Genomic DNA, 27,266 nt, shown 5'->3' with positions numbered 1-27,266 from the left:
TGCAAAACAAAGTACTACCTGATGGATAAGGCTAGCTCATTCATTACCAACTAAAGGGATAAGAGGTAGCACTTGTTGTTCAATCTTGTCTAACACTTTTGACCCCATTTGTGGTTTTCTTGGCAAAGATTCTGGAGTAATTGGCCATTTTCTTCCCCAACTCATTTTGCAGATGAGGAAACTGAGACAAACAAAGTTAAATGATTTGTCCAGGATCACACCACTATTAAGTGTCTGAGGCTAGATTTGAGCTCAGGAAGATGAGTCTTCTTGAGTCTAGGCTTGTGGCTCTATCCACTGTACTGCCTAAATCTTTAAAGAAATTCAGTAGTCAATTATGTACTTCCATGTATATAATGATAGTTATATGTACAGAGAAGCATTATAAATATATGGGTAGTGATAAATACCATTAACTCATAATATATTTAGCAATAATGTTTTTCTCCTTTATCTTTTACATCTCTTTTGATGCAGTGAAATAGGTCATCCAGAAGGCCAAAGAAGCCTGCAGTAGAACTTGGGAATATGAGAGTTGTCGTCATGGAGGCTTAGTTAATTGGTCATACTTTCTTGGGAATTGACTGCTTACTAATTGAAGAGAATAGGGAAAGAAGGAAAAGGAAGTCAGAGGATTTTAAATTTCATATTTGGCTGCAAGCACTATTCCCAGTGACTTTCTGAGACTCCCATTGGGTTGCTGTGAGCAGTACTGGATTGTGTCATGAAGACAGCTTCTTTACAGAAGGTGGATTCATGAAGGCTTAGGAGAATTGTGTTTCTGAGGGCTTTTTTGAATCCTTTTCCAAACTAAGATTTTTTTGGTAAAATTATACTTTTTTATCCCAATCTTAGCACAGTGGTTTGTACCATATTAAATACTCAATAAATGGTTTGAATGAACCCAGTATCAGTCAGTCAACAAGCATTAATTGGATGCTTATTGTGTTCATGACATAAGGTAAAGGACTTCCTGAATAAGGTCAGTAGCAAAAAGATGGAGAGAGGAGAGGAAATGACTCAAAGATACGGGACAGAAATGAGTCAAAGACTCAGTTACTGGGTAGTTCCATTGGCAGAGATGGAAGAGCTGAAAGGAGAAGCAATTTTGGGGAAATATGATGAGCTTAATTTTAGACATGTTGAGTCTAAGGTGACTCTGAAATATCCAGTTGGAAATGTTTAGTAGGCAATTAGAGCTTCAGAACTGGAGCTTGGGAAGGAGGCAGGCCAGGACTGGAGATGTAAAACTGGGAATTATCAACACAGAAGTGATTGCTGAAACTATGAAAATAGATGAGGTCTCTAGCGGAAAGCATTCAAAAAGAAAAAAACAGAAAGCCTTATAGAATATCCACATTTGGGAGTGAGAAGTGGGAAATAAGGGGACACAAAATCAAATTGCATTTGAATGCCATCTTTAACCTAGATTTCCAGATCATTTAAAATCTTAATAGTGAACTTCAGAACCTGATTTATTATGTGAGGAAATAGCTTTAGCGCTTAAGAAGAAAGCATCAGTAACCAGAGGGTCATGGTATTTAGCGATATAAGGGATTTCAGAGATTAACTAATATAGCCCCTTTCTTTTATAGATGATGACACAGAGATCTAAGAGGTTAGTTATCCTGCGTAAGGTAACATAGGTAATAAAGAACAGAAATGGAGCCTTTTGACACCAGAGCCAGAGTTTGACCCACTAGAATATACAAAAGACTAAATGGATTTGAAACCAATTGCCAAAGGAGGAAATCTATTTTAGAGGCAATGTATGTTTAAAGATACTCAGGAATCTAATGTTTAACCTATTTTGAAGATTCTCCAATATAGAAAAGATCAGATTGCTTTTGCCAAAAAGAATTAATTGACATGCTTCAAAGCACCAATAACCACCAGATTCATATGCCAGTTGTTTTTTTTTTTAATCTCTTATTTGGACTATAAAAAGAGTCTATGTAAACTTTGATGATATCTTTGAGAAAAACTTGAGGATAGTCAAGATTTTAGAGATAGTTTTTTACAAAAGACCACGTCTTTATAACCAGATAGTCCAACTAAGAAGTGAAGAAAAAGATCCCCAAGTGTTTGTTATTTATCTCTGAAAATCATTTGACTTGGCACAATTAAATGGAGCCTCAAAGGTTCTTCCCTCAAAGCATCTTCAAAACTTACATTAAGGTTATATAAGACTACATCAAATGTAACTATGGAAATAATTTTATTTATTTATTCCTTTAATTGTCATTAAAAATGTGTAAAATGAGAAGAAAGTTAATGATGTTGGAAAAGATATTAAAAATAGAATATAAACAAAAGGACTTTTCAGTTGGTGGCAAAATTCTACAAATGCTTCTGTTCACAATGTTTGAATCCAGTCCCAGAAAAATAAGAAATAGCATGGTATAGTGGGTAGAGAATCATCTTCAGAACCGGGAAAGCCTGTCTTCAAATCTTGCTTCTGATATCTACAACTTGATCCTACACAAGTCATTTAATTCCTCCGTGTTCTAGGCAAGATACAGAAAAATGACTGGCTTCCAATGGAAGATGGACTACCCTAAATCAGTGAAATCACAGGTCTGGTCCTCATCCCAGAACATTTTAAAGATTCCTTTATGATATTTATTAAATGTACAAAAGATTAGTCTAATCATTCATGCTTAAAGAATTGAAGTAGATGAAACATATATGTTGCTTAGAACAGAAACTGGCAAAGTATGCTTGATGGGTCAGATTGGACCTAGTGCCTGGTTTTGTATGACCCAGAAGCTAAATCATTCTTGGGCTCAAAGACCAGCTCTAAAACAAAAAACAAGAAATGGACCCAATTTGGCCAACTCGTTGCCTAGAAGATGGCAACCTATCAAGTATTTTTTAATCAGTATGGGCATCTTGCACAGGTATTACAAATGGAGAGGCTTTATTTGATCAGGAAGAAAAGATTAGAGTGTATCCCTCTTGAGAAGTAGTCAGTGATTTTGATGATTGTAAACTGTTTCTCACCATTTCTTTTATACAACTGTTTGTCCTTTTGTTAGGCTCTGCAGTTATGAATCATGGAGCATCTAGATCTTAGAACAATTTAAATTACAGGCACAGGAAAGACTTGGAGTGGGCAGGAGCAAGTGTGGGATATTATCTGCAATCACATATGTATAAGAAGTCATCTAAAAATATGTGTGTGACTTAAAAAAGATGTAGGGCAATCATGTATTGAGAGGTGGAGATCCCAAATGGATTCGCCAATTGTTATGTTTTATGGCCTAGGATATTAAAAGACCGAGAGAGAAGGTTTTCAATGTCTCTAAGAAGTATTTGTGGAAAGATATGCGCAAGAATCACACTGGATAAGCAGGTGGGGAAGGTATACCCACACAGAGAACCCTCAGATTTGTTAGAGCAAAAAGTAAGCAGATGAAGGTTGAGAACTGTTGTGCTTAGGAGACTCTATTTTGGTCCAGACCTGTGATGTCATCAATGAGGTTTTAGTGAAGAAACTCCTTTTAGCAATGCAAATCAGCAACTGTTTTGCAGCTTAGTTTTAAAACACATGCCTGAGACTGTCTCTCTGTCTCTCTCTCTCTCCGTCTCTCTTTCTCTCTCTGTCTCACTCACATACACACACACACACACACACACTCCCATACCCTTTCCCACTCAATAATCTCCACTATCTTCTGATCATTGCTAATATCAAATATAAAAAAATCAAGTCCTCTGTTTGACATGTAAAATTGTCATAACCCGTTTCCTTTCTAATTTTCCTGTTCTTCTATGCCTCGCCCTCTTCCAAATGCTCTGTACTAATCTACATTCAGTTACTTGTAGACACTTCGCTGGCCACTTCTTTGACTTTGCACTGGTTGTTCCTCACATCCAGGATGCTCTGTCTCCTCTCCTCCTCAGACTTCCTGCATCAGTTCATAGTCTCCCTTCTCCAGGAGGCTCTTCTCAACCCTCCTCCCCCCACCCCCATCTACTAATGGCTTTTCCTTTTAGATGACTTCCATACCTTGTATGCACCCAATTATTAACTCGTGGTCTTTCCCTTCGCACTTCCTGAGGGTACAGATTGTGGGGCCTTCAGATCCTCGGCACTTAGCTTTGTGCTTGGTAATAGTTGTTGACTGGCTGACAGAACTAGTCATGTCGAGATTTCAACTAGAAAGCTGGCTCTCTCTCCAAAGTGACTTTTAAGGAAATAAAAGATACTTGATGGATATCTGTCAGATTGAATTAAAACATTGCAGCTGATGGAGAAATCAGGTGTTTGCTGATTCCTCTAGGGAGGTATAAAAGAAGAAAATAACTAAATTGGAAGAATATAGGGAAAACAAAAGAAGGATTCCCAATCAATGGAGGTTCTCCAATGGGAATTAACTAGGAGGAATAGCCATAGTTTCACCCAAATGTTCTTCTATCTCACACTGATTTGAATGTTCCTTAGCCCTCAGGCTGAGAAAATTGAGAAGTACAATAATTCTCCATTCTTCTCAACCTAAAAAAAGAAATTTGTCATTCCTGAGCTGTAGCAGAACTTTCTCAAAGGCTGACCCTCGGAATCCAGGACTACTTGTTTCATTCAAACCTGTAAATCTGTCCCGGGACATGGCAATATTGGGCCATTGTGTAAGCCAAGGGAATCTGTGCAAGCATGTTCTCAGCACAAGGTTAGACCAGCATGTACTGGAAGCCTGGTGCATGCTCAGTAATGATAAGGTTTTCCTAATGGTGGAAGACACAATGTCAGCACTTGCGAAAGTAGGAAGAGCAGCTCTTAGCTTGATTCACCCACTTCTTGTCATCACCTGTTGACTAGAGGTAACATATCATGTTGGTCCATGAAGTGTCAGGGATGGGAATGGCAGAACTGGATTAATTCAATAATTCAGCAATCATTCTTTAATTGTAGGCTATATAAAAATGGAATAATCTCAGCCCACAAGAAGCTTATATTTTACTAGGGGACAGGGATGAAGGAAGGAAACAGTTTATATACAGAAAATTAAATATAAAATCAAAAGAAAGTAAATGCCAGGGGAATGATGGGTTTTCTGTAGGAGGTAACACTCCAAATGAGCATGGAAAGAATCTAGAGATTCTTCAAAGCAAATGTGAGATGGGAATGCATCCCAGAGGACAGCCTGTAGAAAGGCTTATGGAGATAAGCCTTAAGGAGATGGAGTGTTGCATATAGAGAAAACCAAGAAACCCTGATTAATCTGGAACAAAACCCATGAGAGGCAGGAAACAGGTTCTAGTCTCTGCCACTAATTTGCTCTTTGAAATTAAATAAATCTGGCTTCAGGTCCCTTTCTCTTAAAACAAAGAGATTGGACAGAGTAATTTCCAAGGTCTTTGCTAGAATTTTGTAAATTATCTTCAGATTACATCCTATTATCAATTTATGAGCTGCTGAGGAAGCAGCATGGTAATAGTGGAAAGGATTGTTCTGCCTGGCAGGCCTGGGTTCAAATACTGTCTCAAATCCATATGATTCTTAGGCAAATCACTCATTTTGGGGGGCTACAAAACAAAGATCCCATTTAACTCTAAACCGATGCTACCATGAACACTGAGGATGCATCTTAAATCAAATCATCTATCAGTGAATGTGAAAAGCAGGAATGATACCGTCAGAGGGTGGGACCTGGGGAAGCCTCTTCTAAATATGACTAATGGACAGCGTGTTTCAGGTCAACAAGTCTGATGTCCTTCCCTGCAGGATGCTAATCTGGTATCAGTCTTGCAGAATTATTTTCTCTTCACTCACTCTTTTTCTCTAATTGGCTTCCCAGAGTACGATTGTAGGACATGGATCCAAACTTAGAGCAGCCCTCTGGCAAGCTGGGGAAGGACAAGCAATGTTGTGTGCTGCTAAGGGACTTCCCCAAAAGCTTCAAAGGCATATAAATAAACCTTAGCTGGCTGTGCAAAAAATGAGCAAAATGTTGCTGCTTTTTAGAAGCTGTGATTGAAATTTAGAAATCCACATGGGTGGTACTGTTTTTGGAGTCAGAGAAACAGGTTCAAATTCTGCCCCTTTCACCATCTATGGGAGATGTTGGACAAGTCATCCAACTCTTTGAGCTTCAGTTTCCTCATCTGTAAAATGAAAAAGTTGAACTAGAAAGCTTCCCAGGTCCCTTCCATCTATAAAATGGCATTCGGGGATAAACTAGATAATATTGGAGTTCCTGTCCAACTCTGAATATATGGTCCTATGATTTCCTAATTAAATCAATTACAAACCAAAAAATCCCATTGCTAAGGTATTGTGGGCTTTTCCCCCCCTCTTTATTGCACAAAGTATTAGGAAGCAGATGATAATGAAAGAGCTATAGCTAAATGGTATCTATGAAAATGAACACTTTTTGTGGATATCACATTCAGTTTTTATCAACAATATGTTAAGGCTGACTGTGCAGCTAATGCAAGTAGCTGTATTAATATTTATCTGACATGCAGAGCAAGGAAGCCCTTAGGCTCCCTGCTCCTAATGCTAGTTTTTTGTAAAGTCCTAGGTCAAGTTCTGGGTCCTGCATGGTAGGAGATGCTTTGACAATTAGGCCTGCTCCAAACAAGTATGACCAATATGATGAGCTTTTCTGGAGGGAGGACATACCACATGAGAAGTGGTACAAGGTCCTGAGAGATTTAGCCTTGAAGATTATCTTAGAATCATAAATACAGAAAGGATCTAGATCTAGAAGTTGGAAGGGATTTCAGGAGTCCATTAGTCTTAAGAGTTTGTATAGTAGACAGGACCCTGGGTTTGTAGTCAGGAGGACTTGAATGCAAATCTGACCTCAGACACTTACTAGCTGTGTGAGAGTGGACAAATCATTTAACTCCAATTGCCTCAGTTTCCTCATCTATAAAATGAGCTGGAGAAGAAAATGATAAGCCACTCCAGTGGCTTTACTAAGAAAACCCTAAATGGCGTCACAGAGTCAGACTGGAACAAACAACAAACAAAACTTGTATGAGGTTCAGGTTCTTAGCAGAGTAGGTACTTAATTTGTTTGCTTTCTTACTTCCTCGTTTTATAAGTGAAAGAACTAAAACCCAGACAGATTAAGGGCCTAGGATCATAGCACCTAGTAGGAGAGTTGGGATTTGAACTCAGATTCTTGAACTTTAAATGGAGAACTTGACAAGATTTAATGGTGGGCATTTGTTCAGATGTTAGAAGGGCTTTCATAATGAGAAAGAAACTTTATTTATTCTTCTTGACTCAGTAGGAGAAATGATCAAGAATTTCAGGGAGGTAGATTTCAGCTTAGTCTAAGGAAAAACTTACTCATTTTTAGCTGACCCCATGGGTCAGCTGCCTCAGAAGGTCCTAAGTTCTATGTATTAACATCATAGGATGAGAGCTGAAAGGGTCCTCCAAGCCCACCCCTCACTTTACAGAGAAGAAAACTGAGATCTAGAGAGACTGGAATTTTAAAGAAAGAGATAGGAAAATCCTTTTCTGGCCCAAGTTCCCATGAGTAGCAGGTCTCAAGAGGATATCAGATAAGAAACGGAAGATTCCTACATCAGGGAGGGAGTTAGAATAAGCCCCCAAATTGTGTGATCCTGTGACTATCATATCCATCTGAAATGAGCGCATTTCTACTGAATCCTGGTCCTTGCCTATTCATTCACTCTGACACGGACACACTGCTATTGTGATGTCAGTTTGGGTAAAGGATGTTTCATCAGAATCTAAGGATGGGAAGCATAACAATATTCATAATCATGACTGAGGTAATCCTTTGAGAAGCAGCTTGCGGTGGTAGAAGCAAGAGAATGCTGGTCTTAAGAATCAGGAAGTCCCTGGTTTCAAATCCCTCTTCTGACTCCCATTGGTGCTGAAACAATGGAGAAAGCACTGTGTTGTCTAAACCTTGGTGTCCTTATCTATAAAGTGTGACTTAATGGGTGGATGTGAGAAGCAAATGAGAGAACGCATGGAGAGCATCATATAAATGCCAATTGGTATTACCACCAAAGAGCCCTGAATTTGGGGGGGACAGGTTCTAACCTCAGTTCTGCTGCATCACCCTGAATATGTCACTCACCTTTGGAGCCTTGTTTTCTCACTTCTTAAAGTGAAGGGGATGGACTAAATGGTCTTTAAAAGTTGTGTTGTGTTTTGTTATCTAGTGTGAAAGACTATAATTCAGGGTAACTGGCAGATGGGAGAGGAAATTTGGGAACAGGGAAGCCAGCTCAGCTGCTGCTTTACCTGTTGTGCCTGCCTGAATTGTCTCCAGAAAGACCCCGAGGCTCACTGCTATTTCCATCTCCTATCCCCAGGATAGCAGCGTATCACTGACTTTAAAGCAAGAGGCAGGAAAACATTGCTAGTACACTTGCAGTTGTTGCTTAGTAACTTTTCTGATATCCCTATTATAGTGGGAACACCAAGAGAGATCGTTAAATATTGAGCCTACAAAGTGGCACTCCTTGGATAAGAGAATAGGAAAAGAGGAATCTTTATCCTATTTTTTTTTTACTTACTTAGCAACTGTCTAATCTTGGGTTTATGCTTCAGCCAAGGATCTATCTAATCCTGGGGAAAACACTCCATGTTTCTGTTTTATATTAAACTAAATATAATGAACCACCGACATTAATTTGTGTCTGTGTGCAGCTGGAGTTTATCGCCAGTGCATAAATAAACCCTGACCCTGCAGAGCATCATCGAAAACCAAGCCAGCCGAGGACCCCGCATCTGCTTTGAGTCCCAGAAAAACTCTTAACTAGTCTCCTTCCCTTTTTTTCTATCTCCTTCCCACAGTTCCACCAAGTGCAAAATCCTTAACTAGTCTCCTTCCCTTTTTTTCTATCTCCTTCCCACAGTTCCACCAGGTGCAAAACCCTTAACTAGTCTCCTTCCCTTTTTTTTGTCTCCTTCCCACAGTTCCACCAGGTACAAAACCCTTAACTAGTCTCCTCTCCATTTTTTTTTGTCTCCTTCTCACAGTTCCACCAGGTGCAAAACCCTTAACTAGTCTCCTCTCCCTTTTTTTTTTTTTGTCTCCTTCCCACAGTTCCACCAGGTACAAAACCCTTAACTAGTCTCTTTTCCCCTTTTTCTGTCTCATTCCCACAGTTCCACCAGGTGCAAAAGCCTTAACTAGTTTCCTTTCCCCTTTTTCTGTCTCCTTCCCACAGTTCCACCAGGTGCGAAGAGTGATGACCATCCTTTTCCTTACTATGGTTATTTCATACTTCGGTTGCATGAAGGCTGCCCCCATGAAAGAAAGCAGTGTCCGAGGTCAAGGCGGCTTGACCTACCCGGGGATGCGGACCCACGGAACTCTGGAGAGTCTCAATGGTCCCAAGGCAGGGTCAAGGGGACTGACCTCCTTGGCTGACACCTTCGAACACGTGATCGAGGAGCTTCTGGACGAGGACCAGAACGTTCAGCCGAGGGAAGAGAGCAAGGATGCCGACTTGTACACGTCTAGGGTCATGCTCAGCAGCCAAGTGCCTTTGGAACCCCCGCTGCTCTTTCTCCTTGAGGAATACAAAAATTACCTGGATGCGGCGAACATGTCCATGAGGGTCCGTCGCCACTCCGACCCTGCCCGTCGGGGGGAGCTGAGCGTGTGTGACAGTATTAGCGAGTGGGTCACAGCGGCCGATAAAAAGACTGCAGTGGACATGTCGGGTGGGACGGTCACGGTCCTGGAAAAGGTCCCGGTCCCCAAAGGCCAACTGAAGCAATACTTCTACGAGACCAAGTGTAATCCCATGGGTTATACGAAAGAAGGCTGCAGAGGTATAGACAAAAGGCACTGGAACTCCCAGTGTCGAACTACCCAGTCCTATGTGCGGGCGCTCACCATGGATAATAAAAAGAGAGTTGGCTGGAGATTCATCAGAATAGACACTTCTTGTGTATGTACACTGACCATTAAAAGGGGAAGATAGTGGATTTATGTTGTATAGATTATATTGAGACAAAAATTATCTATTTGTATATATACATAACAGGGTAAATTATTCAGTAAGAAAAAAAATAATTTTATGGACTGCATGTATAAATGAAGTTTATACAGTACAGTGGTTCTACAATCTATTTATTGAACATATCCATGACCTGAAGGGAAACAAAGTCATTTGCGCACAACTGAAAAAAAAAAAAAAGTCTGCATTACATTCCTCGATAACATTGTGGTTTGTTGCCGTTGCCAAGAATTGAAAACGTTAAAAAAAAAGTTGAAAAAAAATAAATAAATTGCATGCTGCTTTAATTGTGAATTGATAATAAACTGTCCTCTTTCAGAAAACATACATACACGCACACACACGTACACACACATACACACCCCAAATTTGAACCTGAACATTCCGTTTCCATTTTAGACAGTAAAGTATCTTCAGTCCTGTTAGTATTCTCTCTGTTTTAATGCTTTTGACTTCTGATAGCGTTGGAATTAAAACAATGTCAAGGTGCTGTTTGTCATAGCTTTCCTGGCTTTGGGGAGGGGGGTGGGGGAGGGTTGGCAGGGTTAGGGGGGAAGGGATTGGGGTTTCCTTTGTTTTGTTTTTATTTTTTTAAGGTTCTCACAGAGGGAACTGGGGGAGGGAATGGGGAGAGGAGCACTCCCCATCCTATGTATTATATTGTAAAGGTATTTGCTATAGAGACCACCCTATTGGAAAAAAAAAAAAAGCTAGAGGCACCCTAACGAGCGAATCTCCATCTTTCCTTTATCTCAGGGCCTCTGGGAAATCCTTCTCACACTCCTCTGGGCCTGGTTCATTCCCAAAGAGCTAAGTTTGCTTACAGCACATTCATTTGTACTTCTGGTTCCCTGGTTCCCTTCCCAGCACCCCGCTCCAGTTTGGGGGCTCCCTCTTGGTTTTTTCTCCCAAGGAAGAAAAATCTATTGCAAGTATTAAACCTGTAAGTGAATGACAGGATCTTGTCATACCAAGTTCATCACACAAGGCAAGGAGAATCGCAACTTTTCCATCAAAAACAAGTAACCAATGGAATCTAAGACTTCGATGTGTGGGACACAGCGAGACTTTTTCAGGATCAGCGGTAGGAATGGCAAATGTCAAGAGAAGGCGTATATGTCCTGAGATAGACATTCAGGAGTCCCAGAGAGTGAAACAATTAAAATCACAGGTCCCCCGGAAAGGGAATGATCTCCCCAGAAGAGGATAGATCTGATAGGTTGTTGATGTGGTAAGGAAAGAATTCTGGCGCTGCACGTGGCTGCGGGCGCTCGGATTTAGGCAAGGGTGGAGATGTGGCATTTGAGACATTCGGAAAGGTGCAGGACCAGAAGAACTCCCCAGGAATGCCTCTGGAACAAAATGGGCAGAGCTGTTTGTACCTCACGCTTCAAGTGCCTACATTATCTAACTATGCTCAAGAGGGCCTCACTCAACAGGGCCTTGCTCAGGCAGTTTCACCCCCTTCCTTCCCCACCTCCACCCCACCGCTCCAATATCAGTTTTATTCTGGGAAAACCTGGATAGCCTGACATTCGCTCTGAGATCTGGTCATAGCATTATGATCTACTAGATGCAAAGCGAGACACGATGTCTGCTACGTGAAGAGGCTGATTGCCTCTGAAATTAGGTTCCTTCAGTTAAAAAAAAAAACAAAAACAAAAACAAAAACCCAGCCCATATTTATAGAAACCCTCCAACGTGATTTCTCAATGAAGACTCAGGCAGAACTATCAGGGACACAAATAATGACAATTCCCCAAGGGCTTGGCCCTCAGCGACTGACATTTCTATAATAGCTTAGGGTTTACCAAATACTACACTACTCATGTGACATCTGATTCTTAAAACAATTCTGTGAGATTAGCAGGATAAATGTAATTATTCACACACACACACACACACACACACACACACACACACACACACAAACACACTCCATTTTTTCAGATGAAGATAAACTGTCTTGCCCAAAGTGATACAGATAATGAACAACAGAGCTAGGACCTCAAAGCCAGCTCTTCTGATCCCAAGTCCAATGTTTTATTTTGTTTTTTTTTCATTGTGCAACACTGCCTCCTCCTAAAGGAAGCCAAAGAGACTTTGACATGACTTTGACACTTTGATACTTCCTAATGGTTCAAATAGGTTCTCAGAGCTCTTCTCAACTAATGCTGCTTCTACTCCTCAGCTCCTACTACTTTCCTATCAATCGTGAGGATTCCCTAGATCAGCACTGCCTACTCAGCCTACTTAAGTCAGTGTGAGTTAATACAACAGCCAATACAGGAACTGGGAACTTGGGCTAGTACCTCGTTAGCCCTTTAAATAACCAAATCCTATAAAAAGTAATGCTAGGACCCACTTCTATTTTCTGACCCTAAATCCTATTCTCTGACCTGGAGGAGGATAATAGTGTAAATGATGTCCTTGCGTGCAAGAAAACCCTAAGTATTATTCTGTTTTAGTAGTCGTAAGAAACAGACAAGAAAGGAAGCTGCACCCCGACACTGGGAATTAAGGTCCAAACTCAAAGATGGAAAGAAGACCTGCAAAGAAAATGTCCATCCATCCATTCAGTCAGTCAGTCAGCCATACTTCCTTTCATTCATCTGTCTACCTAGTCACCTACCTATCCATCCATTCATCCATCCACCCATCCATTCATCTATCCATTCATCCATCCATCCATCCATCCATCCATCCATCCTTTCACACATACATACATTTGCTCATTCATCTCAATATAATCTGTCATAAGGAATAATATTTCTAAACACCTGCCCTCAAAGAAGAAAGTTAATGGTCTTCCAAAGTCTCTGCAAGACCCAATTTATTATAAGTTTGTTTTGTGGGTTTCCTTTTAATGCATCTTTGTCATGGTGTCCTAAAACTGTAGTTAGTGTTCAGATTTTCTGATGTACATGAAATTCCCTTCTAATTCCTCTTGGGGAGAACAAAACAAAAGAACATTATATTTGGCTTCAGAGTCCCCTGGGATTTCTCAATGTGTTGATGATACTGACCCTCTCCAAAAAGTGCCAGGAGAAATTTCAACCCTTGTTCGGAACTGGCTCTCACCACCCCCAAGCTAAAGCATCATACTCATAGGCTTGGTGGTCTTAATTGGTTAAAGATTTTTGTTTTAAAAGGGGAAAAAAAAGATCTCTCTGTGTTGTTCTTCATTTTGTTTTTGCTTTTGTTTTTTGAAGTCTTGCCGTGGTCTTTGTGGCAGAAGTGTTTCATGCATGGCAGGCAGTGGGCCTAAAGCTTTGTTATGGTGATACTCATTGAAAATGTAAGTAAATGTCTGTGGCCTTGTTCTCTCTATGGTAAAGAGATATTATTCACCATGTAAAACATAAATATTTATTGTATTTTTAGTCTATTTATATAATTCTGTTATTGAAAAAATTGGCATTAAAACTTAAAAGCATCAGAATCCTATTGTAAATACAAGTTCTATTTAAGTGTACTAATTAACATATAATATATGTTTAAATATAGAAATTTTTAATGTTTTTAAATATATTTTCAAAATACATAAAATCTGGGGGTTCTGGGTTTTTTTCTCTTCACTGTAAAGCAAACATGAAAACATTTTACATAAAGAGGTGTATCCACTGCTTTAAGACCAATCTGACTCGTTTCAGTGATAAGGTATCCCTCTCAGCAAAGGCTGCTTTGTTTCCAGGGGAGGGCAATGGAGAAGAGTTAATTCAGCTTGAGGCTTCTGATAAGGATCTCAGATCAAGCCTGTCATCAAGAGTGGAAGACCAAGTGTCATTTTCCACTGACACTTTGAAAGTTTCCCCTTTGGATTGAAGGCTTTTCATCTAATTCCAAACCATGTATCCTAGCAACAACAGGGCCCATGAATCAAACATGGCTGGCTCGATTCAATTAGAAAGTAACTGTTAAAATCAAAGTCAGTTTACTCGAAGGTAATGAGAGTAAATTGCTGTGTATTTGGAGAGTCAATAGCTAAAAGATGGAGACACAAATTCAATATTTAGAACCAGGTCATGTGCCCTTCATTTGGAAGTGGTGCCATTGACTTTATTTATTTATATCCATTATGGTGATTTAATTTGTGTGCTATAGAGCAGGGCTCCAAAGCTGGAGTAGCCATGATCTAACAGACTGCTAGTATTTCTAAAAAGATGGGCCCCTGTGAGTGCCGCCAAGCCCCTGGGCAATTAGTCAGTGTTTAAAGTTATCACTAAATCTTAGAGAAATAAATGGAAGTGTTTTAAATTAGAGAAAGGGCCATTAAAAAAAAAAGTCTGTTCCTGCTCTTTGAGTTTCCCATTAGAATACCAACCATCTAGTCCCAGAATGTGATGAGCAATATCTGTTCAATGTATCATTTCTATTTCAAATACAGATACATGGTTCCCTCTTGTATTGTCTTATAAATAAGGATAGAGAAAGTCATAACAAACATTGAAATCATGTTATTTAAATGGAAGAGTAGATAGATTAATCACCATGTTCTAATCCATATAAGAAATTCACCAAGTACTATAAACGAAGAGAAAACTTTCTTAGTAGTTCATCATAATATTAGTCCAGTCTGTGAATCATATCTTTACTAAATTTTTGCCAAGGCTAATTATTTCTCACAGCAGAGGAAGACAAGTATTTTGAAAGAATGAAATAAGGAGAAAGAATGCAACATGATGTCCAAATTGCTTGAGACTGAGAAAGCTTGGGAAGTATCCAAGGAAGTTTTTCTCAGAAGATGAAGTCAGAGGAAAAAAAAGCATTTTCAGGTAGCCATTGAATTCACCAATTGGGGCCATTATTCGGCATCACTTTCTGCACTATTTCTACCAGAAATTCAGCAGTGCCTGGATTAGAATCTGTTAGGTTTTGTCATGATGATATATGAAAACTTTGGCTATTGGCCACATCAGAAAAATCTTCTCCTAAAGTTATGTTGGTTCTTTACCTGTAGTTCTAGAAAGAAATAGATTGATTCAATGAGGGACAAAGAGAGAGACTTGGACTAATAATTCCATTTGGGAAGAGGACCTGAAGCAAATATTCCCAAAGTGCAGGATTAAATTTGGAGCTATACAATCCTGGTATTGAAGGTGGGTTAGACTGGGTCCTCTCCCCCACCCCCAGAGCAAGCAAGGGAGAAATCTAGCTAGAGATGGCTAGAGTGACTCATAAAATATCCACGAATATCCCTTGTCTCCAAACGATTTTACCAACTCCTGTTTTTAGCCTTCTCCAATTTACTCATGATTGGTTTTCTCCAAAGTATTTGGAGGTTGCCTGCTTTACACTGATGCATTTTCAAAAGACTCTATTTCCTTTTAACTACCTCAACACAAAACCTCATAGCCTCTAACATTTTCAGCCCATCTAAAGGTCAGTGATGATGAATAAAACTGACTTCCTCAGAATCTTTAAATATAAACCTTCTTTTCCCTAAGCCAAAAAAAAAAAAAAAAAAAAAAAAACATGGTAGCAATGAGGTAGAATATACTTGCCATCTTGTACCCTTCCTGTATGAGTAAGTATGTCCACTCATGGATTATATGCTTCCAATAAACCCTGGAGTTACAGCAATGTCTATGAGGGTTTTTCTCTGTTCTTTGAAAGGTACACCTGGTGTGAGGGAAATGTCTTCCATTTTTAGTCCTATTAATGCTATTTTAATAAGAAAAAGCATTGGGCTTAGAGTGAGAGGAATAGAGAAGCAGGTCTGGGCCTCTACTCCAATACTTACTATCTCTATGACCTTGAATGTCAGGTTACTTTAATCTACCTCCCTGACCTGTAATTTCCTCATTTACATAATGAATAGAATATTATCAGTATTACTTACTTGGTGGAATTATGGGAGGAAGAAGCATTTTGAAGTACTATATTCTAAAGAAATATGAAAAAAAATTAATATTGACTCAGAGTTAGAAGGATCTTAGAATATATATATATATCCCAACTCTATCATTATTCAGGAGAACTCTGGCAGGCCCAGAAACTTTAAATGATTTGCCCCATAGTCACAAAACTAGTTAATTTAAAAGACAGGACTAGCACCCCAGTCTCCCAGATGCTAATTCAAATGCAGTAACATTTCGTCCACTGCCAAATCATCAGTTACAGATCCTTTTCCCCACTAATTCAGTGGGAGTTAGTAATGTGTCATAACTCATTGCTAATGATTAAGAGACCAGAGGAAAGGGTTGGTTATGACAACCAGAAACAGTATTGTTTTAAGCAGAATAAAGTTGAAAACTTTTTCATCCATTTGATCAAATCTCAAAGGAATGATAGACAAAGCTAGTTGAGTTGTTTCTGGATGTGTTTTTTGGTTAGTTGTTTTTTTAAGGAAAATTTGCCTTTTAGAAAAAGCCTTTTGGTAGCACCCAGGGAAAGTTAAGGTTATATGGATAGTGACAGGGCAATTGGTTTTGTAAGTTCTCCTAATGAAATACTAAAATCAGGAAATGTGGAGTGGTTATGTTAATGAATTTGCAGTTCAGCAAGCCCCTCTTAACGTTTCTGGTTTGGAGAAAACACACTAGTGAATATCTTCATCTCTTATCCTTGTTAATAGCTCCCATTTTTTTTAAATCACTAAATTAAAATTTAAGATAGCAGCTTGCAATCATAAAAAAGCTAGTCAGTTCCACTTACAGAATCAACCATGCAGCAAGTGTTTATTAAGCTTCCAGTGTATACCAGTCACAGGACTAACTGCTTAGAATAAAAAGTGCAAGTCTCTAACTTCCAGGAACTTACTTTATAATGAGGCAGTCCAGTAGAAGTTAATCTTTGAAGGGTGGGAGCAAGCAGCTGGTGGAATGGGGAAAAGCATCCTACAGATGGTAAAGTCCAAACTTGAAGGAAGCCCAGGATTCTAAGAGGCAGAGATAAGGAGAGAGAAAACACTGGCATATGACAACATTTTAAAAGTCTGAATTATCTGGGAGTCCAGGGAGGTGCCCAAATCCTTGAAACTCCAGAGTGAGAGTAAAATACTGAGTAATAATGTCCAACATGATGGCTGCTTGAGACCAACAATGCCTTCTGGGCCATATTGTATGGTGACATGGAATTGGAGAGTTTACACCTCTAATTAGAATGGGATAAATCTCACAGAGGCTAGAAGCTTTGCAGTTCAGTAGACCAGTTAATGGTGAGCTGCTAATCTTTTCACATCTGGCTAAAATTGGAAGGTATTTATCTTTTGGTAAAATAAGCCCTTTTCTATATGGATCTCCCCTTCTCCCCCACCCCCACAAACGCATGTTCGGATAATTATAGGGCATGTCTTAAACCTATAAAAGCCCAAGAGTTCCCATTAAAATGCTGAGCTGGAGATGTATTTTCTCCAAAAAAAAAAAAAAAAAGCACAAAGAGATTTGTTCAGCATTGTTCTTGATACCCTGTCACACTTTGATGGATTCCTAAGAAGCCACTGGGTAGAAATTCACTGTTGAGTTGCAGAAATTATGGGAGATTTTAATCTGATCTCCATATTGGTGTATCTCAAGGGATCATGTTTGTTTGTTTGTCTCGATTCCATGTCAAGCATTCCTACCTAAGTTCAACTCTATTTAGTCAAGCTACACTTTTCAATGAACAATCAAAGTTGAATTAAATAAACCTCAGGGTAAGGATTTATTACAGAGCAAGGGAGGAATTGCTATGTTACAAAAACTGACTCCAGTGGGTACCAAAAAGGAATTCTTTGTAGACAATGTCACCAAGAAGCAATATGGTAGAATGGAAGACCATTGGACCATTGGGGAAAAAGGCATGTTTAGAGTGTGGGCACACCTGCCACATCCTGAGAGAGCATTCCTGTAGAGAAAGGATGAGTAAAGATGTTTCCCCAGAGTGTATCAGCACACTTAGCCAATGGTCTGTTCATCTCTAGGACTAGACTTCTAGAAACGTGGATTTGACTCCTTTCTATTCATTGGACCGCTAACTAGCTATGTCTACTAACCTCCCCAGGTTAAACCTGGACAACCTCCGAGCTATTAACAAGAACCTCCATTTCTTATGGGAAATGAAGAGATTGGAAAAAAAATAAGATTAGACTAGATTAAGTATCCTCCAGTGTCATTGACCCACGACTCCTTGTGAAATTACCAAATGCTTTTTTTTCCCCATGACTGTAGTTCCAAACTATCCTCTGTTTAGAGCAAGGAGATGCCTTTAGATTCGTAAATCAATTAGATTTATAGATTAGATAAATAATTAGATTAATAAATTAATTTAGATTAATAAATCAATCCTTGTTATATTCCAGTAAGTAGAAAGTCACTGACACTTAAAACTTAGGAACTGATCATTTGAATCCTGGCTTGGCCACCAACTCACCAAGCCAAGATTTTGAATTCAGTGCCTTAAAGACAGCAAGAAAACTATTAAAACACAGATCTGAACATGTCACCTCCTGATTCAGTAAATCCTAGTGGCTCTCTATTATCTCCATGATCAAATAGAAAATCTTCTTTTATCATCACCATCACTATCACTAACTCTTTTTATTATTACCATTACCAGCCCCACTACTACTACCTTTTATACCACTATTACCACTGCCACGATCACCACCACTACTACTGATTTATTATTACTACTACTTCTACTGATGATGATGATTATGATGACAATAATAATTCAATTTTTAAAAATATTTTAATTTTCCCCTCATTACATATAAAGACAATTTTTAAAATTCAATTTTTAAAAAATGTTGAGTTGCAAATTTTCTCCCTCCTTCCCTCCCTCATTTCCTCCCTCCCTGAGAAGTAAGCAATTTGATAAAAATTACATATGTTTAATTATGCAAGCATATTACCATAATGCATTTATATAGCACCTACTATATTCCAGGACTTCACAAATATTCATTTGATCCTCACAGCAACCTGCAATGTAAATGCTATTATGATCTTCATTTAACAAGTGAGGTAAAGAGGTAAAACTATGTGCCCCAAAACACATAGCTAGTAAGTATCTAAGGCTGGATTTCAACTCAGATCTTCCCAACTCTGGCCAGGCTCAGCCTTTTAACCATTTTACTTGCCTATTGCTCCACTGTATATCTCCTAGATTGTGAAGTTGGGTGAATAAAAAGACTGGGAAATATCCAACAGAAATAAGAAGATTTGGAAGATGAATGGGTTTTTGCTGTAGGATAGGGATGGGGAATGTAATGATAATAATAATAATAATAACAACAACAACAACAACAACAACAACTAATATTTCCATAGTGCTTAATAAGTATATTCTCCCATTTTACCTCCTTGACATCACAGTTTGATATGTGCTAATATCTTCCTTGTACAGATAAAAAAATGAAGCTGAGGAAGAGCAAGCTGGGAGAGGAAGGGCCCCTACCCAGGGTCTCATAGCTAATGCATCTGAAGCAAACACATTTGAACTTGGGTCTTCCTGGCTTCACTCTACTCACTATGGCACCCAGGAAGGATTATAATAGAAAGAGCCCTAGACCCCAGAATTAGAAGACTGAAGTTTAAGTCTCAGATCTGACACTCAGAACCACAAGAGTCACTTCACCTAATCTCGAAAATAGGGGAAATAATACCTGTACCATCAGATCAGCAAGGCTGAGAGGAGAGGGCTTTGTCAGAACGGAAAAGCACTGTGGAAAAGTGGAGCTAAATTATTATTTTTTCTTTCCAAAGCTTCTGCACAGTTTTCATAAATTCAGGGCATAGATAGTGTAATCAATTGTAGCCTGCCTAGACCAGGCTAAAAAAATAGAATGCAATATGCAGAGAATTAATAAGGTGAAGATTATTGCACTTGGATATCATGTCCCTATACCTGCCAACCCTGTTCTTCTACCTATGAAATGGAACTATATTGGTCACAAATTAAATAGGCTTCCTGAATTAATGCCCAGGAGTAGCTATTAAAGTCCAGCTGAGGTCTGAAGTTTTCAGCCTAGAAAGTACCCAGAATCTCAAAATAGAAACTGGCTTTTCTTACCCTCTCCATAAGCCTCTTCCCAATCCCAGAGACTGCTTTCTGAAAATGAGGAAATTGATAAGATTAGTCTTCTATCTATGTGTACATCAGTGTTTACATTCGAGATATAGCATCTAATAATCTTCTATTTATTTCCCAATGTCCTTTGTGGCCATAAGTCAGGAAAGTCTGCTCCTTTCAAGGATCAACTCTTAAACCTCCCTCTTGGCAGCCCAAGGAAACTGAAAAGGATTCCGGACTCTGAGGGCAAGAGAATGCTCTAGAACTAATTAATCAATCAGCACTTATGAAGTGCCTACTTATTATGTGCCAGGTTCTGTGCTAAGTGCTGGGGATACAAAAAGAGGCAACAGACAGACTCTCCCTTCAAGGAACTTCCAATCCAATGGGGGAGACAACAAGCAAACAAATATATACAAAGCAAATTGTATACAGAATAAATATGAAATAATAGAAGGAAAGCACTAGAATTAAAAGGAATTGGAAAAGGCTTCCTGTAAAAGATGGGATGTGAAGTCAAAAGAGAGATATGAGGAGAGCTTTCTAGGCATTCTGGGGAACAGTAGGAAAAATACCCAGAGCTAAGAGATGGACTATCTTGTTCATGGAAAAGGCGGGAGGCTGGTGTAACTGGATTGAAGAATGAGTAATATATAAAATGACTGGAAAAGTGGGAGAGGGCCTGATTATGAAGGGCTTTCAATGACAAACAGAGCAGTTTGTATTTGAAATGGAGGCAATAGGGAGACATTGAAGTTTATTGAGTAGGGGAATAACATGGTCAAACCTGTGCTTTAGAAAAATAGCTTTATTGGCTGAATGGAGAATGAATTAGAGTAGAGAGGGTCTTGAGGCAGGCAGACTCACTAATGGGTGAGTTTCCTGTTTACTACAAATATAACTTTTGGCAAGCCATTAAATCTTTCCTAAAACTATTTCCTGATCTGTAGAATGAGGTTAGACTCAGATGTCCTTCAAGTCCCTTTCTATCTAGTTTTTTTTTGTGTGTGTGTGAGTGTGGCCTTTTATTTTCTATCTAATTCTTCAATCCTGTGATCTATTTTTCTTTCTTCTCAGCTACAGAGAATTCACATCTGGAAAGCACTTTAGAGAACATCTACACCAGTAGATATTAACCTGGGGTCCACAGACTCTTAAAGGATCTATTGATTAATTTCATTTAAATCCATGAGTTCAGTAGGGGGGAAAATCTACCTCTTTATTTTAATACAATTCGTTTTCTTTGTAATCCTATGTATTTTATTTTATATATTTCAAAACATTTATTCTGAGACGTGGCCTATCGGCGTCACTAAACCAAAACACTAACACCAAAAGGTGAAGAGCTTCTGCCATCCCATTACTTTACAGCTGGAGAAATTGAGGTCCAGAAGGGTGACAAGAACCATCCATTGATCCATGGCTAACAAATAAAGCCATTCATTGACTCATGGCTAAAAACAGCGACACTAAGGTTCCAACACAGTTCTTTTGACTGCAAATTAAATCTTTTTTTTCCACTCTAAACGCAAGATTTAAGACCAGGTCTTCTTCACTCTCTGTCCAGTCCCCTTGTTACTTTGAAACGAAGTGGACTTTGAAGAGGGAAGGATTAAGATAAGAGCTGGGATTTAAGAAGATGAATAAAGAAAAATAAAGCCAGATCTCAGTTAGAATAATGAATGCAAATGATCGTGCCATTTGAATCCACACTCCATCTTTCCATTGAGCTGAAGCAAAGACCACATTTTACATAATTATAACTTTGAATAGTGCCGAGTTGGATGTACTTCACAGGATTCATTTTTCAAGCTCATCATGTCTCTACAACTTACCCTGATGCTTCTCAGCATTATCTTTTCCAGGTATCTCATTTTTAATAGCATTTTTTTATGTTAAACATGTTAAAATATATGTTGAATCCAATATGTATCAACATTTTTATACAATTCTCTTGCTGCACAAAAAAAAAAAAAAATCAGATCAAAAAAAAAAAAAGAAAGTAAATGAGTAAGAAAACAAAATGCAAGTGAACAACATCAAACAGAGTGAGAATGTTATGTTGTGATCCACACTCAGTTCCCATAGTCCTCTCTCTGAGGATAGATGGCTCTCTTCATCACAAGATCATTGGAACTGGCATCAGACATCTCATTGTTGGAAAGAGTCATGTCCATCAGAATTGATTGTTGTATAATCTTGTTACTATGTACAATGACTTCCTGGTTCTGCTCATTTCCCTCAGCATCAGTTCATGTTTAAGTCTCTCCAGGTTTCTCTGAAATCCTCCTGCTGGTCATTTCTTACTGAACAATAATATTTCATAGCATTCATGGACCATAATTTATTCAGCCATTCTCCAACTGATGGGCATCCACTCAGTTTCTAGTTTCTTATCACTACTAAAAAGGGCTGCCACAAACATTCAGGTATCTCATTTATATGATTCTAATAGGGAGGAGTGCCATGATGTCAATTCTCCTTCGTGGGAGGAAGAGTTCTGATGGTTTTCCATTCTGACGCAACTAAAGGCAGTGTAACAGCTGAAACCATCAGGCTCTAGGCAAGGTCTGTAACCTACATTCCCAGATGTTACTGCTTATCAAAGGTTTAGAGCCTTTACTGTCACATGAAATGTGACTGACCACAAAATAACTTTCTAGGAAGAAGAGCAGAATTTTCTGATGTTAAAAATGTCAGCCTAAAAAAAGCTTATTTTTAAAAATGGAATAATAAAAAGTCACCTCCCTCCTTTCTTTCCTGAGGTGGAGGACCATGGGTATGGAACATTGCATAACCATTAAAATTCAATTGTTGCACTGGTTATTTTTGCTAAACTATTCCCTGCCCCCCAACACACATTTTCCTCTTTATTCTTTGTTGTAAGGGATAGCTTGCTGGCAAATCAGGAAGAGATATATTAGGAAATGAATATGATGTAAAAACAAAAGATAAGTTTTAAAAATTAAATCAAATCTATGTTTATTTTCACAATATGACTTTTATGGAAGTGTTTTGCATAACTTCAGCAATTACCTTTTGTAATTGTACCTTTTTAAAGGGAGAAAGGTAGGAAAGAAGGAAGAGAATCTGGAACTCAAAGTTTTAAAAACAAATGTAAAAATTGTTTTACATGTAACTGAGAAAACAAAAATATTAAAAATTTTTAAGTTATATCAGAGCTAAACCTAGAAAAAACATTGTAGGCATAGTATCTAGAGTATAACTCATAAAGGATTCTCTTTGGATACTATAAGCAACTATCTTGCTTACCCCTTAAACCTAGCTCTGATTCTGGTGCTTATAAAAGCTTTTTATTACTATTATTATATATAAAAGCTTGATTATATCCTGGAGTACTTGGAGCAAGAGACTTCAGATTTCAGCTCATTTGAAAAAAAGAGGGATAGTATAAGAAAATATTGCTGGATTCAGGTCCTACTTCTGGCTCATATAGTTATGAATTCATGGATAATTTCATCTACAGGCCCCCATTTTCTCACTTGTATAATAATAAATAGATATAGATTTTAAAATAAACATAAACATGTTTAAGGAAACGTTTTTACATAATATCATTTGAGTTTCAAAATAATATTGCAGATATTATAGCTACTATTATATCTATTATACAGATAAGGAAACTATTACTTAGAGAGTGACTTGCGCATAGTCTCATAACTACTAAAAGTGAAAGGAAGAATTCAAGCTAGTCCCAGTTCCATATTTGGCACTCTCTGTGATACCACAATATAATTCACTGAATATTTTTGAGAAGGATGATTGAATTAGAATGAATGAAAGTCAGGGACAGATTGAAATCCAATCAATCAACAGTTATTCAGCTTACTATGTTCTCAACACTGTGTGTTAATTGGTGGGGATATAGGAAAAATAGTTCTTGCCTTCAAGAAAGTTATATTCAAATATCCACAAATCCTCTTTTAGATTTCTCTGAGGAGCACTGTGGTAGAAATACTCTCCCACCATTGAAAACCACCAGTCTTGGGCACTGTTCTTTCTGCTCCTTCTTGGTACATTGTCATGGCCAAGCCCAGTAGCTCTTGTGGATTATTATCGACTATTATATTAGGGTCTTGGTAAAAGCATCTCTAGTCCTAGGAGTGGTTCACCCACAAGAATCGTGGGGAGGGAAATACATGAAAATAATAGAGAAAAAGCAAGGTTACACATGGTATCAAGTTCAAGCCAGAGTTTTTTTCCAGGATTCTTCCTATGTACTGAGATAGGAGGAAAAGCAGCATCACATGCTGGAACTATGGACTATGAACATCAAGCATTTATCATTGATGACAGTCAACCAAAGGGAGAACTGAAATGGAGGAATGGATACCTGCCTTTTCCATTTAGGACCTATGACTTTCATTAAACACTGACAGCCAAGGTCCTTTGACCTCAATACAATTTCTTTCTAGTTTGAATTTGTACTCTGTCTAGAACGAATTCATTTCCTTGGTTACCTGAGAGATCTGTTTCTTCTGCTCCCTAAGGTCATCCTCTAGAATAGACTGAGCTCAGCAGAAACTCATGAATGTAGTTCTGTCTTGGGGCCAGATTTCCATAGAAAATAATATCAGTGGTTCACATTTCTAGGGCACTTCAGACTTCCAAAACCTAATTGTATGACTTTCAGAGACCCATTTGACTTCTCTTAGTCTCAATTTTATCATCTATATATAGCACAGGTAAAGAGAACTTGACCCTGAAATCCAATCCCCAATTCTCTGTCTCTTTCTCTGTCTTCCTCTCTCCTTCCCCCCTTTCTTTTTTAATCTCTCTCTACCCCCTTCTGTCTCTCTCTCTCTGTCTCTCTGTCCTCTCTCTGTCTCTCTGTCCTTTCTCTGTCTTTCTGTCTCTTCATCTGTGTGTGTCTCTTTGACCCCCTTTCTTTCTCCCCTTTCCCCCCAACCTGCATTCAATGCTTAAAGGTCAGCATGGTCATTCAATATAACTCAAATCTCAGTGTCTGAGAGGTAACAGTGGTGTGAGAGAAATACATATCTGCACTCATGACCATAAGTTCTGAGCCCCCAGCAAAGTGCTTCTAAATTATAGCCAAAATGGCACCATTAAATCTTAAATGTGAAATGTTCACTGAATAATCAGACAAAAGCAAAAATAATCACATAAAGGTTACTAAATATGTGGGGAAAGCAAGAACAACCAAAAAGTGACATTCTATCCATAAACACAAATTACATTTTCCCCCACACAGTAGGCATGGAGGAGGGAGAAGGGTGGAGGTAAGCAAGCACAAACTTATAGAATCCTAGAAGTAATTCATATAAGTTGAGGAACTCGTGTGTCTAAGGCAGCTCACAATTCTGGGCTAAAAGCCTGGAGGTCTGTAGTGTCTTTGGGGCATGGTCTACATCAAATGTCACCTGCTGGTTGGTACCCACTCCTCTTCTGATCCTCTCTGCTCTCCTGCTTGAAGAAGTTGCTTTTCGGCTACTCTTGGGCCACTGAAGCAAAATTAAATCCATTTAGCTTCAAGCCCAGGGTCTCCGGAGTTTTCCATGTCTAACTACATTGGCTAACTGCTGAATCAGCACGTCATTTTGTGGAAAGCATTTTAAGCCTTGGATCTGAAAAAGCTATTCCGTTCATGTCTTTGGTCTTTGAGAGGTTTCTCCTCAAGGACAATGTAGACAAACCTTTGAAAGGTTTACTTTCTCTAAGGTATGATTCTAAGGAGTAACCAGCTCTATACACAGTAAAGGATGAGTCTTTCTCTAATCACCTCCTGCCATCCTTCTGCCATACGAGCCTCCTTTTCTATTGGTGAAGTCTTTTTTTTTTTTTAGTGTCTTTATCTTGGGGAATAGACTCATGTTGGCCAACCTTCACTATCCTCCCAACTCTACTTCTGACTCCAGACTTTATCATCTTGTCACTCTATGGATAATTCCTCTTTTTTTAATCTTCCCTTTAAATGCTGTATTCTCCCATTTTAATGTAAGCTTCTTGAGGGCAAGAATCAATTTTCTTTTTGTTTATATTTGTATCCCCAGCACTTAGTGCTTAATAAATATTTTGTGTTTGCCTCTCTGTGTTTCTCCAATCAGATTAGCTCCCTGCATTAATTGCAGCTCCTGTTCATCACAGACTTCTGTCTTCTGATACCATGGCTTCTGTGAGCAACTTCTCTCAATTTCTTTTATCAGCTTCCTTGTAATTTCTCAAACTGCCTTCTTAATGAGGTTCTAATGTGTCTACTCAGTGCTTCCTCATATGTAGTAGCTCATCTCTAATTTAAGTATAAAACCCCAAATCCACATTTATACCATATATGATACACAAAGAGTCCTATAGTCCAAAGCAATTTTTTGATTTAGGTATTCCCAGCAAGAAACTTCCAAGTCCTAAAAACAATACTATGTAAATTATCTTCTGGAAAACAATGCACTAAAACCATTTTTACCATTCACCAGTACCCTTGCCTGGGGCGGAGGATGTTTTTACTTCAGTTATGGTTCTCTCCTCAAACACTTTTATCTGACAAGCTGCCTCTTTAGCAGGTTCTCAGAACACTTAATTTCTCCTCAAGCTGTTTCTGTCTTTCATTTTCAAAAAAGTCTTTCCCCCACTTTTAGTAACTAAAATGTCAGCATACAAAAGACGTGGTTTCTTACTCCCAAAATTAAGAACATTAGGTTAGATCAGTGATATCAAATTCAAATAGAAACAGAGACCAGTCTGTCGGATAAAGACCTCTATATGGTGCATAATTGACTTAATTTTGAAATTTGATATTATCTATGTTTTGTATCGCTTTTATTTATTTTGTTATTTCCCAATTCCATTTTAAGCTGGTTAGGCTTTGGAGTTATTTTTGACAACTGTGCATTTAGAAGATTTCTAGATAATATCCAGTACAATGTCGTAGAAAGAGAGAGTTCAGAGATAGATAAGAAGTCTGAGTACTTCTCAGGATCTGTGTGGTCTTGGGCATTGACCCTCCCTTATCCTCCTCAGTAAAATGAAGAAGTCAGAATTTGTTTCTGCTCCTCCAGAGTCTAGCACGGGATCTCTTGTGTAGAAGATGCTTAATAAATGTATACAGAGGCAAACAGAGAAAGTGTGCCGGGAACGGGACACCATCAGTGAAAAGCATTGACCTGGAAGATGGCAGCCAGTGTCATGGATCACAGTACATGAAGTGGAGTAAAATGTGAGAAAACTGAAATTGTTCAGAAGGGAAAGCTTATGAGAGGCTCTAAAAGCCAAACTGAGGATGTCAAGTTTAATCTAGATTCTGTATCTGATCATATAGTGAGAAA

The 27,266-nt window shown here is 38.6% G+C and overlaps 1 protein-coding gene across 5 annotated transcripts in view; it reads left to right on the top strand.

The window, feature by feature from the left end:
- The window catches only part of BDNF (brain derived neurotrophic factor), a 76,831-nt gene extending 66,375 nt beyond the window's left edge, over positions 1 to 10,456 (top strand). For all 5 annotated transcript variants that reach the window (XM_051964406.1, XM_051964409.1, XM_051964405.1 and 2 more), the window contains exon 2: positions 9,169 to 10,456. In XM_051964406.1, coding sequence (XP_051820366.1) covers positions 9,169 to 9,930 — 762 coding nt within the window. In that variant the 3' untranslated portion in view covers positions 9,931 to 10,456. The remainder of the gene's footprint in view (positions 1 to 9,168) is intronic.
- The last annotated feature ends 16,810 nt before the right edge of the window (positions 10,457 to 27,266 follow it).

Source organism: Antechinus flavipes, chromosome 6 (assembly GCF_016432865.1).
Source record: "Antechinus flavipes isolate AdamAnt ecotype Samford, QLD, Australia chromosome 6, AdamAnt_v2, whole genome shotgun sequence".
Taxonomy (NCBI): domain Eukaryota; kingdom Metazoa; phylum Chordata; class Mammalia; order Dasyuromorphia; family Dasyuridae; genus Antechinus; species Antechinus flavipes.
Note: the sequence above shows the minus strand (reverse complement) of the source record. Positions and strands in the feature narration are given on the sequence as shown.